Source organism: Tachypleus tridentatus, chromosome 13, assembly GCF_004210375.1.
Source record: "Tachypleus tridentatus isolate NWPU-2018 chromosome 13, ASM421037v1, whole genome shotgun sequence".
Taxonomy (NCBI): Eukaryota; Metazoa; Arthropoda; class Merostomata; order Xiphosura; family Limulidae; genus Tachypleus; species Tachypleus tridentatus.
Genome location: NC_134837.1, coordinates 255,584,055 through 255,597,754, shown reverse-complemented (window position 1 = coordinate 255,597,754; position 13,700 = coordinate 255,584,055). Strand labels below are relative to the sequence as shown.

Below are 13,700 nucleotides of genomic sequence, written 5' to 3'. Positions count from 1 at the left end.
CAATATAAGACTAGAGGGAAGGCAGTTAGTCATCACCACCCACCACCAACTCTTGGGCTACTTACCAACGAATAGTGGGATAGACCGTCACGTTATAGCACCCTCAAGGCTGAAAGAACGAGCATGTTTGGTGTGAAAGGGATTCGAACCCGTGAACCTTTGCCTACGAGTCAAACGCCTTAACCCACCTGACCATGCCGGGCCTTGATATGTAGTAAAGAAGTCAATATTTTAAACAGAAAGTCAAGCTATTATTAGATCTTACAGGTTAATTATTAATACTTCACAATGTCTACTAATATATAATCTATTCAAAATAAGTAATACATGCGAAATGTTAAATTATCGCTTTTTTGGGCTAGACTTTGGATTCTTCAGAAACAAAAACAAATACATATATTTATTCTAACTTGAATGATTTTTCCGCTATTGGATTATTGTAATAAATGCTAACAATTCAACTTTTTTTTCTCCAGTTTTTCAAGTTGTCTGCCAAAAATAAGCAGAGAAACATATCGATATGGTAGTTAGCTTATAACAAGTAAAACTCTCTCGTGAAAGTCACGTGTATTTCACGAATTAGAAATATCGTTTAGACAAGTTTGTTTGTTTGTTTTTTGGAATTTCGCATAAAGCTACTCGAGAGCTATCTGTGCTAGCCGTCCCTAATTTAGCAGTGTAAGACTAGAGGGAAGGCAGCTAGTCATCACCACCCACCGCCAACTGTTGGGCTACTCTTTTACCAACGAATAGTGGGATTGACCGTCACATTATAACGCCCCCACGGCTGGGAGGGCGAGCATGTTTGGCGCGACCGGGATGCGAACCCGCGACCCTCAGATTACGAGTCGCACGCCTTAACACGCTTGGCCATGCCAGGCCCGTTAAGACAAGACGCGTGTTGTTGCTAGGTCTAATTCTACTCTATTTTATTGCTAACAATTAGCAGAAGTACATGTCTGAGTTCGTCGGAAATTAATCACGTGCTTTTTTCTAGGACTTATCTTAGGAAAACCAGTGAATACCAGATACACTATATTTCTAAACTGTTTTTTAAATATAAATGATTCAGTTTGTATGTCTCTTTTAATTATGAACAGTTAGCAACAGATAAAAGAGTAATATTTGTTTAAAAGTTAATATACGAGTAAACGTGTTAAACAGAACTTTGTTTTAATAAAAATATTCAGTTAATGATAAAGATGGTATTCACTAACCAGCTTGGTACATTGTGCTAAATGGGTAAGCATATTAAACAGATAAACCCAGAACTTTACCGATGATAGGTACACGTCACTATATTACACAACTTAGGCTGCAAGTTAAACAGACAAGAAAGTTCACATATTTCCTCTTACGTAATAAAAGTAATTAACATTTGTTTTGGGTTTAAAACTTTCACATTCTTTGTCACGACGAATTTCAAGTAATCGTAATTATGTTTCTAAATTTACATATTTAGTCGAAAAGTTGTTTGTTTTGTTTTTTAAGATCATTTCTACTGTTTTGCAAGTAGAGAGATTATGTTTGATTAACCGCATTACATTAGATCTGCTAGTGACATACTCATAACGTCGTATCTACACCCTAAGAATGGAGAAAAATAAAGTTTTCCGTGATAGGAAACGAAGGTCCCCCGCTAGTACAGCGGTATGTCTCCGGATTTACAACGCTAAAATCAGGGGTTCGATTCCCCTCGGTGGGCTGAGCAGATAGCCTTATATGGCTTTGCTAAAAGAAAAACACGCAGGAAACGAAGGCGAAGTTGGAAACTCGTGACTCCTATTGCAAACTACATGCACGTGGGTTAAAGATTTCGTAAAGTTGGGGGTTGCACATTGCGTAAAAAATAAAGTTTTTTCCAGTATCATATAAGCAAGAGTTCAATAATAGCGTGATAAACCTAAAACTTTACGAATAATAAGGAAACATCACAATATTACAAAACTAAGGTTGTACATTAAACAGATAAACCTAGAACTTTACGAATAATAGGGAAACATCACAATATTACAAAACTAAGGTTGTACATTAAACAGATAAACCCAGAACTTTACGAATAATAAGTAAACATCACATTATTACACACCTTTCGTTGCAAGTTAAATATATAAACCTAAAACTTTATAGATAATAAGTAAAAACAACAACAATATAAAGTGATACCACTGCTGAGCATGCGTAAAATAACGAATTGAAATGCGTGATGTTATCGGCACAGCTTATAATCGTAACCCAGATACAACATCTCGAAAAACCTCCCAGTAGTTTGTAGGACTACAGCGTATATAGGCAGTTTCAGCTGACACGGAAGTCAATCCTATATTACATAGTATCGTGTTTGTTTAAGAAACAGTAAATAACAATCGAAACTGTTTATGTCAGGTGATGACCCATCGGTTGATTACAAACCGTGGAGATCCTACTTTACAGATGGTCTTTGTTTTTGTAATTTTATGAGGTTTCTACACAATAATGTCAAAATTCTGCGTTTTAGGATCATGTTAGATCTAAAACACTTGTTTTCATTTTATAAATTTTACATAAGCTAGCTTTACGTTGTTTGAATAAAACTGCAAACCATTAAAGTAAAAATTTAACATCAATTGTTAAGCCTCATGTTTACCTATTTTCTGGTACAGTAGATATCAGTAAAAATTCTTCTCCATTTTTCGTAACTCAACTTAGCCTGCAGTCGTTATTTCTCATTGGTGTAACACTACTCTTCAAATCCAAATTTATCATGGTAGTCGTTTTGGTTTTAAAAACCTTCGTGAGAAAACCCAATAGGCAACCAGGGGCGCTCAGAAACTGTTGTTTCTCTTCAGCCCCGCACGAGTTCATTGGTTAGACATAACTTGAGAGGAAATAATTAATAAGAAAATTGATAATGCTGAATAAATGCAATAATGGTAATTATCTTGATGTCGGTCGGACTAGTCTAACCTGCACTATTATTTCATTTACTATTATTTGAAAGAACATATAACAACAACAACTGTTATGGTGTGACCGACTTTCACAAGCTGGAAAGTTACAATTACAAATAATTTACTTGCCATTAGACATTGTTACTAAACTTACTATAATTTGAAACACTATATTCTTTATCTTGTATTCTGGGTGTTTTGAAGAATTAGAAGAGTGTATGATAATAGTATTCCAACCACACTGTATTTATCAGTATTATACACTTTTCTAATTCTTAAAAATCCCTAACAAACTAGATATAAAATATGGTGCTTAAAAGTATAGTGAGCCCAATATTAATGTAATACAACATCGATTTGCTAGTTTTATCGTTGAAACACTGTTTATATCAACTACATTGTATAGGGACCCATAATACGCAAATTTATTTTGGTGGTTTTATTATTGTGCAATTGTTCGTATAACGTGAATTGTATAGAACTCTAGATAGTACAAATGTGTTTTAGAAATATTATTGCTGAACTACTATTTCTGTAATGTGAACTATACACGGATCGAAATAATGTAAATGTATTCTGATTTCATTGCTGAACCACTGTTTGTATAACCTAGATTGTACAAACATCCAGATAGTACAAACATGCTTCATGTTTTAGTTTCATTAACCTCCTGTTTGGAAGATTGTTTGTTTATTTTTACTTTATAAATCGTTATAAAACTCAATGACGTATAGCATATTTTATTCGAGCAATAATGAATTCAGATCCAATAATGAATAATAATGTTTAATAACAAAAAACAAAACTTATACAAACCAACTTAGCTGAAATGTATTGCTTAGTTAACTATCGAAATATCTAACTAAACACGACAACACATATGCGTTCAAACAGATAATTCGTCAGAGTTTTCCTATAACAGTGTAGGCACAAGTTAATCTTACAATGGATATGTATTGGACACCACCAGCTGTATCGATTTTCAACAAGCCTCGGGTCATGACAGAAAACGTACAGTTAATTTCGATCAAAATTCGATTTTAAGGTCAAACACAAACGAGTTTTCGAAGAGTGGATAACTGTTGGAGGATAGTGATGGATTGTTGCTAGGTTTTTCTTTGTGTAATTTCTTCTATAATCACATTGAAGAAGGCGTTAAAAACGAATATTTATACCATTTAGTTTTCTCTTCTGAGTCTCATAAAACACCAAGATTCAAAATCTTTGAAGCGAATTTTTTTACCATTCTCGTAGAAAATATGTTTGGAAAAAAAATTTGTTTACGTGATAATAGCATACTTGTTTTGGTCAATTGTGGGCTATTTTATTTTATTTTACATAGGTTCCTTTTTTTTTTGTCACAACTTTGAGTCTTAAGCAATGTGGAATACAAAACGTACATAAAAACAGTCATGACTTGTGACAAAAATCACATATTTTTTACCCTAATTTTAATTAAAATAACGCATATCAGAGGCATCACACACGTTCTTATTAATTATGCCATTAGGGATTTTGTTTCAGAGACATCTAGAGGAATAATAATAATTACTAGAAATGTGGGGAAAAAAATCATATGCGGTATATCAGGATTTTTTTTATCAGACGCATTCATCTCTTTGGTTCATCAGTTTTCGATGTTAAAAACGCGTCACAGGTTTTTTTTCTTTGTATTAATGGACACGCGAAATTTTTTCATCCACTGTTTTATTCTTTCTTATTTCTACAACTATGGTATTATTTTCACGATCACCACTATTGGAAGTGAGGCGGAATATGTGACGTTTAGGGTTTGGAACATAAAAGCTTCATACGAAGAGAATACGGATTGAAGACGTTGCTCATTTTATTTACTTATTTATTTATTTTTAGATCAAATTTTTAGTCTCGAAATGCTGCTTTCCTTTACATTCCAGGTACCTAAACTTCTATTTAACTACCATAATGTGAGGATTAAAATATTTCATTTTTTAGCTTTGCGGCTGTTTTCAAAACTCAGGAGCTCTATTATGGGAATCCAATAAAGCAGATATAAATAACTGCTCTTTAACACCGGCTATTCAAAAAGTAGTTTTAATGACCCTCTAAAGAAGATTCCACTAACCTGGTTGTCTCTTAAGAGTCGTTAATGCAATACCTTCTTCTTTTAAATTAAACTTTTGTCCATAGTTGCCGATAGGTGGCAATACTAAAAGAAAATATTTTCAAGCGGTATCTTTTGTAAGGAAAACGATATTATCTTATAAGTGGTTCTAAGCCTATTTTACTCCACGAATCGACGAAATGTTTGTAAAAAAAACTTAAAGACTGTTAAGAATATTTAGGCTTGTACTGCATTATGTGACGTATAGCAGTGGTTATCGAAGTTTAGGCTTACGTACCACTTTCTGATTAAACATTTTTTTTCTTTTGAGATATAAAAACAGGCTTACGTTTCTGTAATATCAAAATCAAAAAGATATTCATGCGTAATTAAGACAGAAAATCAGCTTTAAGCATACGATGATACTTTTCCACTGAACATATATTGCATATTTTAATTTTAAAAGTCGTTATAGTTGACTACAAGGTCAAAATCTCTCCAATAACCTTCATAAAAAGATGCCAAAGACACTAAAGCTAAAAACTAGTATCCTTGGCATTGTCGTCTGGAGTTGCTGTGACGATGACCTCAACAGATAGTTGAGTTCTAAACTGAAATAAGATCATCCAAATTCTGTTCGATTCCAATTCGTAAATGAATCCAAAGAAGAACATTCCACCAGAAACGTTGGGTATCAAAAATTAATTTTGAAATAACGAATTTCATATTTTACTTTGTTTTTATTGGTGTGTTGCTATTTCTTGATTTAAGTTTTTGATTTTATTTCTATCAATCATATTGCTTGTTTTTCATATTTCTACTTCTAGTTTTATTATAAATGATAACTATATTTGTAGTTTCTCACAATAAGTTCATGTGATATAGTTATTGTACTTTACCATAGTTCTACCTTCTGAGAATATTAACCTGTGACATTGTTATTGTGATTTATCATAGTTCTACCTTCTGAGAATATGAACCTGTGACATTGTTATTGTGATTTACCATAGTTCTACCTTCTGAGAATATGAACCTGTGACATTGTTATTGTAATTTACCATAGTTCTACCTTCTGAGAATCTGAACCTGTGATATTATTATTGTAATTTACCATAGTTCTACCTTCTGAGAATATGAACCTGTGACATTGTTATTGTGATTTACCATAGTTCTACCTTCTGAGAATATGAACCTGTGACATTGTTATTGTGATTTACCATAGTTCTACCTTCTGAGAATATGAACCTGTGACATTGTTATTGTGATTTACCATAGTTCTACCTTCTGAGAATATGAACCTGTGACATTGTTATTGTGATTTACCATAGTTCTACCTTCTGAGAATATGAACCTGTGACATTGTTATTGTGATTTACCATAGTTCTACCTTCTGAGAATATGAACCTGTGACATTGTTATTGTGATTTACCATAGTTCTACCTTCTGAGAATCTGAACCTGTGATATTGTTATTGTAATTTACCATAATTCTACCTTCTGAGAATATGAATCTGTGACAGTGTTATTGTGATTTACCATAGTTCTAGATTAACAAAATATGAACCTGCGATATTGTTATTGTAATTTATCATACTTGTAGTTTCTCAGAAAATGAACCTGTGATATTGTTATTGTAATTTATCATACTTGTAGTTTCTGAGAACATGAACCTGTGATATTGTTATTGTAATTTATTATACTTGTAGTTTCTGAGAACATGAACCTGTGATATTGTTATTGTAATTTATTATACTTGTAGTTTCTGAGAACATGAACCTGTGATATTGTTATTGTAATTTATTATACTTGTAGTCTCTGTGAACATGAACCTGTGATTTTGTTATTGTAATTTATTATACTTGTAGTTTCTGTGAACATGACCTGTGATATTGTTATTGTAATTTATTATACTTGTAGTTTCTGTGAACATGAACCTGTGATATTGTTATTGTAATTTATTATACTTGTAGTTTCTGTGAACATGAACCTGTGATATTGTTATTGTAATTTATTATACTTGTAGTTTCTCTGAACATGAACCTGTGATATTGTTATTGTAATTTATTATACTTGTAGTTTCTGTGAACATGAACCTGTGATATTGTTATTGTAATTTATTATACTTGTAGTTTCTGTGAACATGAACCTGTGATATTGTTATTGTAATTTATTATACTTGTAGTTTCTCTGAACATGAACCTGTGGTATTTTTCTTGGTTTTTGCTATAATTTCTAATACTGAAAATATACGGTATTATTATTTTCTTTTTTGTTTACGTTCCGATATTAGGAGGCCAGCATGGCCAAACGTGTCAAGGTGTCCGACTCGTAATCTGAAGGTCGCGGGTTCGCATCCCCATCGCACCAAACATGCTCGCCCTTTCAGCCGTGGGTACGTTAAATGTGACGGTTAATCTCACTATTAGTTGGTAGCCCAAGAGTTGGCGGTGGGTGGTGATGACTAGCTGCCTTCCCTTTAGTCTTACACTGCTAAATTAGGGACGGCTCGCACAAATAGCCCTTGAGTAGCTTTCTGCGAAATTCAAAAACAAACAAACAAATCCGATATTAGAATTTAGCATCAATACACTAAACATCTGCTATTTTTTGTGACTTTCTTTTCGTCTCTAACAATTATAACATATGATATTGTCTTTTGTAACTCAATAATTGGATATTTTACCAAAGGCAGATCTGGTACTGTTCGTTGTGGTTTGATTCAAGTTTCTAATAATAACATATTGTTCTTCGTGTCTGAATATTCTATCATATGCAATGTCTGCTATTGTTCCTGATGACTTGCTTCACGTTTCTAACAACTAAGGTATCTGGTATTCTTTCTTACGGTTAATGTATTTGATGTCTGTAATTAATACAAGTAGTATGTCATTAGACAGTGCTTAAGATCTTCTTGAGTGAAAGATATAAATTATCAAACTTTCTTTTTAACTTGTTTATTTGTTTAATTTCGCGCAAAGCTACACGATGGCTATCTGCGCTAGTCGTCCCTAATTTACAGTGTAAGACTACAGAGAAGGCAGTTAGTCATCAACACCCACCGCCAACTCTTGGGCTACTCTTTTACCAACGAATAGTGGGATTACCGTCACATTATAACACCCCCAAGACTTAAAGGGCGAGCATGTTTGGTGTGATGGGGATTCGAACCCACGATCTTCACATTACGAGTCGGGTGCTTTTTTAACTTCAATGCGTTTGTCTTACAATCATTTTTATACATATTAACAATTCGTGCTATTATCAGTTTCTACTTAAAAAGCTGCTTATAAGATTGAAGTAAAAATAACTGAAACAAAGTCATTTCTCTAATATATTACAAGTAAAATAAGTTGCATGTACAAAAACTGTCAACGTAGAAAATTCAGGATTTAACCTGTTGACTGTCAAGTATTTCAGCTGCTACAATACAACTCTAATGCTTCTTCATTTTGTAACTTTTTCGTGACGCCATTTTGGATCGAAAGTGAAACAATTTGTAAGTAGGTCAAATGCATGTATGGTTCTGACATCTAGCGTTGAAGTTAGGTATTACTGAGAACGAATTAACTCGTCCGTAGAATTGTGTTACCGATCGGCTTGGAAGAGCTATCTCGTCTACTGCACTGAACAGGTTAATATTAAAAGTTACAGCTTATTTCACATCTTGTACAGAATTTATTTCACGGAACTAATTTTTCACAATTCATTTTTTCAGTTCATGCAGCAACAGACTGCCATTATGGCTCAAGGGGGGTTCATCAACCCCATGACTGTGCTTGCAGCTAGTCAACTCCCACCAGTCGGAACTGTTCCAAACGGTCTCCCCAGTCCGGCTCTTACTCCAACAACAGGTAATGTTCTTGTTTTTATTTGTTTTTGAGAAGAATAAAAAGAAATAAATTCAGACTTTCTACGTCAATATCTGTGTTTTATCATGTTACACTTACAGTTGAACATCTGTGTTTTATCATGTTACACTTACAGTTGAACATGTTTTTTATCATGTTACACTTACAGTTACTGGACAACCTCAACTCTGACGTTCACAATTCTAAAAATTCTCTTGGTAGTTCCAGGTCTTGAACGATCACTGTACTCCCTGATATGGATGAGAAATTAGTTTAGATAAGTAAAACACTGTGTGCTCCCAAAAATAAATAAATTATTTAATGCTTCAAACTGTATGACATAGTGTGTGATCTTTTTCGAGAGTTACTTACATTGTCTCACATATCTACCACAGTCGCAGAGTTTCATAAATCATTTTGATAACTGACGAACAAAGTCTCTTTAAAACAGGACGAGATTATGTTCTGTCGTCTAGTATATGGTTTGTTTTGTTTTTGAATTTCGCGCAAAGCTACTCGAGGGCTATCTGTGCTAGCTGTCCCTAATTTAGCAGTGTAAGACTAGAGGGAAGGCAGCTAGTCATAACCCCCCACCGCCAACTCTTGGGTTACTCATTTACTGACGAATAGTGGGATTGACCGTCACATTATAACGTCCCCACGGCTGAAAGGGCGAGCATGTTTCGTGTGACGGGGATTCGAACCCGCCACTCTCCGATTACGAGTGGAACGCCTTAACCCACCTGGCCAAGTTGGACCTAGTTGAATAGATGGCAACTGCCTGTTGTAGAAACGTAAGTGTAGAGGACGACGTTTCGTAAGTCTCCCTCTACTCGTCTGAAAACGAAACGCTATAATTGTTGATCGATTTGAAAAAGAAGTGTTCATCTGGACTGGTATCTTCAACTCTTGCCAAAGAGTTCCATGGACTTGCAACGCTAAGGTCAGGGACTCGATCCCCCGCGATGAACTCGGCAGATGGTCCAGTGTGGCTTTGCTTTAAATAAAAAGAAACAAACAAGCATACCAAGGAAAGCGTTACAAATACCAGAGAGATGAATACGTACAACACCAGATGGAGCGAGTTTACACAGACGATATTTTGATAATTTTATTATACTGTCATTAAAAAGAACCGATACGAAAAATTAAAACTGATATTCAAAATCATTTTATTTTTTCTCAGTAGTAGTGTGAGTCCGCATTGCAACGGGGGAGCATCGTGTCTCGCGATTACTAAAATGTTTGTGTTTGATGTACTTACTGTATTTTACTTTTATGATTTCAGTTTTACGTATCGATTTATTAGCTTCAAGTAAAGACCTCCCTGTGGCTCAGCTGTAAGACGATGGGCCTACAATGGTAATATTCAGGTTTAACAACTGCGTTGTATCCGGCACAAAACGTCTATCGTGCAACTAACAGTGATTAATATAACCAATAAACTTAACATAATTGGGCAACGATATGTATATTGAGTTACCACAATAAACTTCCGGACTCGATTTCCCGCGTTTGTCACAGCAGATAGCCCAACGCGGTTTTGCTTTAAACCAAATAAGCAAGCTAATGGAAAGTTGTCTGTGGACTCGAAAATGTTGCTTATCTAAACATCGTAAGTTTATGTTGCAGGGTAACAACATTTGAAGCTCATATAGTGTAAGCGACTTCATAATAAAGTGAGTTAATGAAACGTGTGAAGATAAAACCTAACAAACGAACGGTTCCAAGAAAACCTGAAGTATACATTATGACGTAGCTATTATAACGAAACAGTTTCCAAGATCAACCAACTTGACGTTGTATCATTACGCTATAGTATCCGAAAGAAGAAAAAAAAGAAACTGAAACCAAACTTTCTGTTTGGGTTTTGTAAAAACATTTAAAATATATAATACACCACATGGTCAAAATTATGTTGACACCCCTTCTACTTAGTGGATTCGACTATTTCAGCCACACCCGTTTCTTACAGATACATAAACTCAAGCATACAGCCATGCAGTCTACATCGACAAACATTAGCAGTAGAATGGGTCGTACTGAATAGCTAAGTGAGTTTCAACGTGGTATTGTCATAGGATATCAACCATCCAACAAGTCAGTTTGTCAAATTTCTGCCCTCCTAGAGCTGCCCCGGTCAACTGTAAGTGCTGTTATTGGGAAGTGGAAACGTCTAGGAGCAACAACAGCTCAACCACGAAGCGGTAGGCCACACAAGCTCACAGAACGGGACCGTCGAGTGCTGAAGCGCGCAGAGCGTAAAAAATCGGCTGTCCACAGTTGCGACACTCACTACCGAGTTCCAAACTGCCTCTGGAAGCAACGTCAGCACGAGAACTGTTCGTCGACACCTTCATGAAATGGGTTTCCATGACCGAACAGGTGCACACAAGCTCAAAATCACAATGCACAATGCTAAGCGTCGGCTGGAATGGTGTAAAGCACACCGCCATTTGGCTCTGGTGCAGTGGAACCGCGTACTCTGGAGTGATGAATCACGCTTCACTATCTGGCAATATGATGGACGAACTTGGGTTTGGCGGATGCCAGGAGAACGCTAGATGTCACCACATTCTTACCCCACGAGAAACAACAACAAAACATAAACACATTGTGGAGGGAAAGCACACCAACAGTCTCAGAAAGTGCACCAGCACTCTCTGTCGAAGAATGCAATGAAAGAAAATGGCTGTCATCGCTGCTATAATACATAAATTTAGATAAACTTGCTGCTCCAGCAGCCACGATAATACTGATATGAAGAGCCCTGAACATGGCCTCATAACTTTATCCCGTAGGACATTTCTGCGGTCAATGACCGTCAATTAATTAATAATGTGAAACACTGTAAAAGATTTGTTTGTTTGTTTTTGAATTTCGCGCAAAGCTGCACGAGGACTAACTGCACCAGTTGTCCATAATGTAGTAGTGTAAGACTAGATGGAAAGCAATTAGTTATCACCACTCACCGCCAACTCTTGAGCTACTCTTTGATGAATAGATAAGAAGATTGACTGTCACATAATAACGCCTCCACGGCTTAAAGAGCAAGCATGTTTTGTGACAAGGATTCGAACTCATGACGTTCGTTCAGTCGCGCGCCATAACCACCTGTCCATACTGATTCCACTGCGGAAGGGCATTAAGAGCTGGGTGTTGTAAGCTAGTAACAGAAAGCATCCATACCATCAGTACTTTTCCCTTACCTCTTCCCACAAAGTCACCCTGACCGTCCACAGGGTGCAACATGTCTTATGTATGTACATGTTAAGCTATTAAAGCCTATACAAAACTTTGGTGAGGTAATAAATAGTGTAATAAAATGCTATGTAGTAAATAAACTTTGTGTCACAGAACTAACACCCGCATTCTTATACATTGATAACCTGTACAAAAGACTGGTATCTCAGTTTTTTTACTGAATAAAATCTACTGCATTGCAATACTTTGGTAATATATCATCGAACTTTGCTAAGACATTGAACCTCTTAGTGTCACACACAAAATAATTGAAAAAATTACACCTTTATAGGAGGAATACAATACTAATTGTATACTACGAAAGTAAAGGGGCTACAGAAGTATTTAAAAAGAATTAAACAGAATATCTCGATAAGTCAGCTTACTTTTAACAGAATGTTTTATTTGTTTCCGAGAAATTCGCGCGAAGCAACACAAGAACTGTCTGCGCTGTCACCAGTTTTGAACTGATGGTCAAAAAGTGTGTTTGTGTTTTTTTTATAACAAAGCCACATTGGTCTATCTGCTGAGCCCACCGAGGGGAATCGAAACCCTAATTTTAGCGTTGTAAACCCGTAGACTTACCGCTGTACCAGCAGGGGGGCTGGTCAAAAAGTGAAACAGCTAGTTAACAGCACCCACTTCCAACTTTATCTCATGGACCACAGAATTAAGTTTGTTCGTCATTCTCATAATGCATTCACTACCAACTCTTGGGCTACTCTTATTGCCCAAAGAATTACTTTTGGCATTCATCCTCATAATGCGCCCTCTAAGTGTAAAACGTGATACATTTTATGCTATTTCTGATAACGGGAAGCGAACCCTAGACCTACAAATCCTCAATCTGGCACGCTGACTCTGGGCTACAGCTGGCTTTAGTAATAAAACTATACTTTCTGTCTTCATCTGTTACCACGCTAGAAACTGGGTTTCGATAACCGAGATGGGCAGAGTATAGGTAACCCATTGGGTTGTTTAACTTCAAACAAACAAGCCATTTTCTTCTATAGCCTAGTTTGTGTCTCGTCATGTCCCCAATGGCACAGCACAATTTCTGCGGACTTAAACCTCTAGAAAGTCGGTTTCGACACCCGAGATGGGCAGAGCAGAGATCGCCCATTGTGTAGCTTTGTGCATAACTCCAACCTACTAATCATGTCTCGCCATTTTTATTGGCCCGGTGATGTATATGTTTACTAATAATGTTTTCCCATTAAATCTGATCACCCAAGGTCACTCAGATATGAGCAATAGAGCTTACAATGCTAGAATTGAAGTTTCGATCTTTGCGATGGGCACAACGTAGATAGCCATTAGAGTAATTTTTCGCTGAAGAACAAGCAAACAGTTAAATAAACTTCAAATAAGTAAGTTTTTTTTCAAGGCTGTTGTTCCTTCGTATAGCCACGAACGTGCTGGCTAAATTACACTGTAGCAACAAAGAGAAAATCTTCAATGTATCGTGAAAAGAGAAATTGTTAGACATCCTGAAAATATAAAGTTTCGTAATTAATAAAGATCCAGATTTGGATCCAGATTTCAAAATGTTGGAGAAATAGTTGTTGTTGTTGTTGTTTTTTGAAGCTTAAAAAGA

The 13,700-nt window shown here is 35.8% G+C and overlaps 1 protein-coding gene across 5 annotated transcripts in view; it reads left to right on the top strand.

Moving 5' to 3' along the window:
• Nucleotides 1–13,700, top strand: part of LOC143237905 (CUGBP Elav-like family member 4) — a 206,426-nt gene that overhangs the window by 166,224 nt on the left and 26,502 nt on the right. For all 5 annotated transcript variants that reach the window (XM_076477645.1, XM_076477646.1, XM_076477644.1 and 2 more), the window contains exon 6: nucleotides 8,728–8,863. In XM_076477645.1, the coding sequence (XP_076333760.1) occupies nucleotides 8,728–8,863 (136 nt within the window). The remainder of the gene's footprint in view (nucleotides 1–8,727; nucleotides 8,864–13,700) is intronic.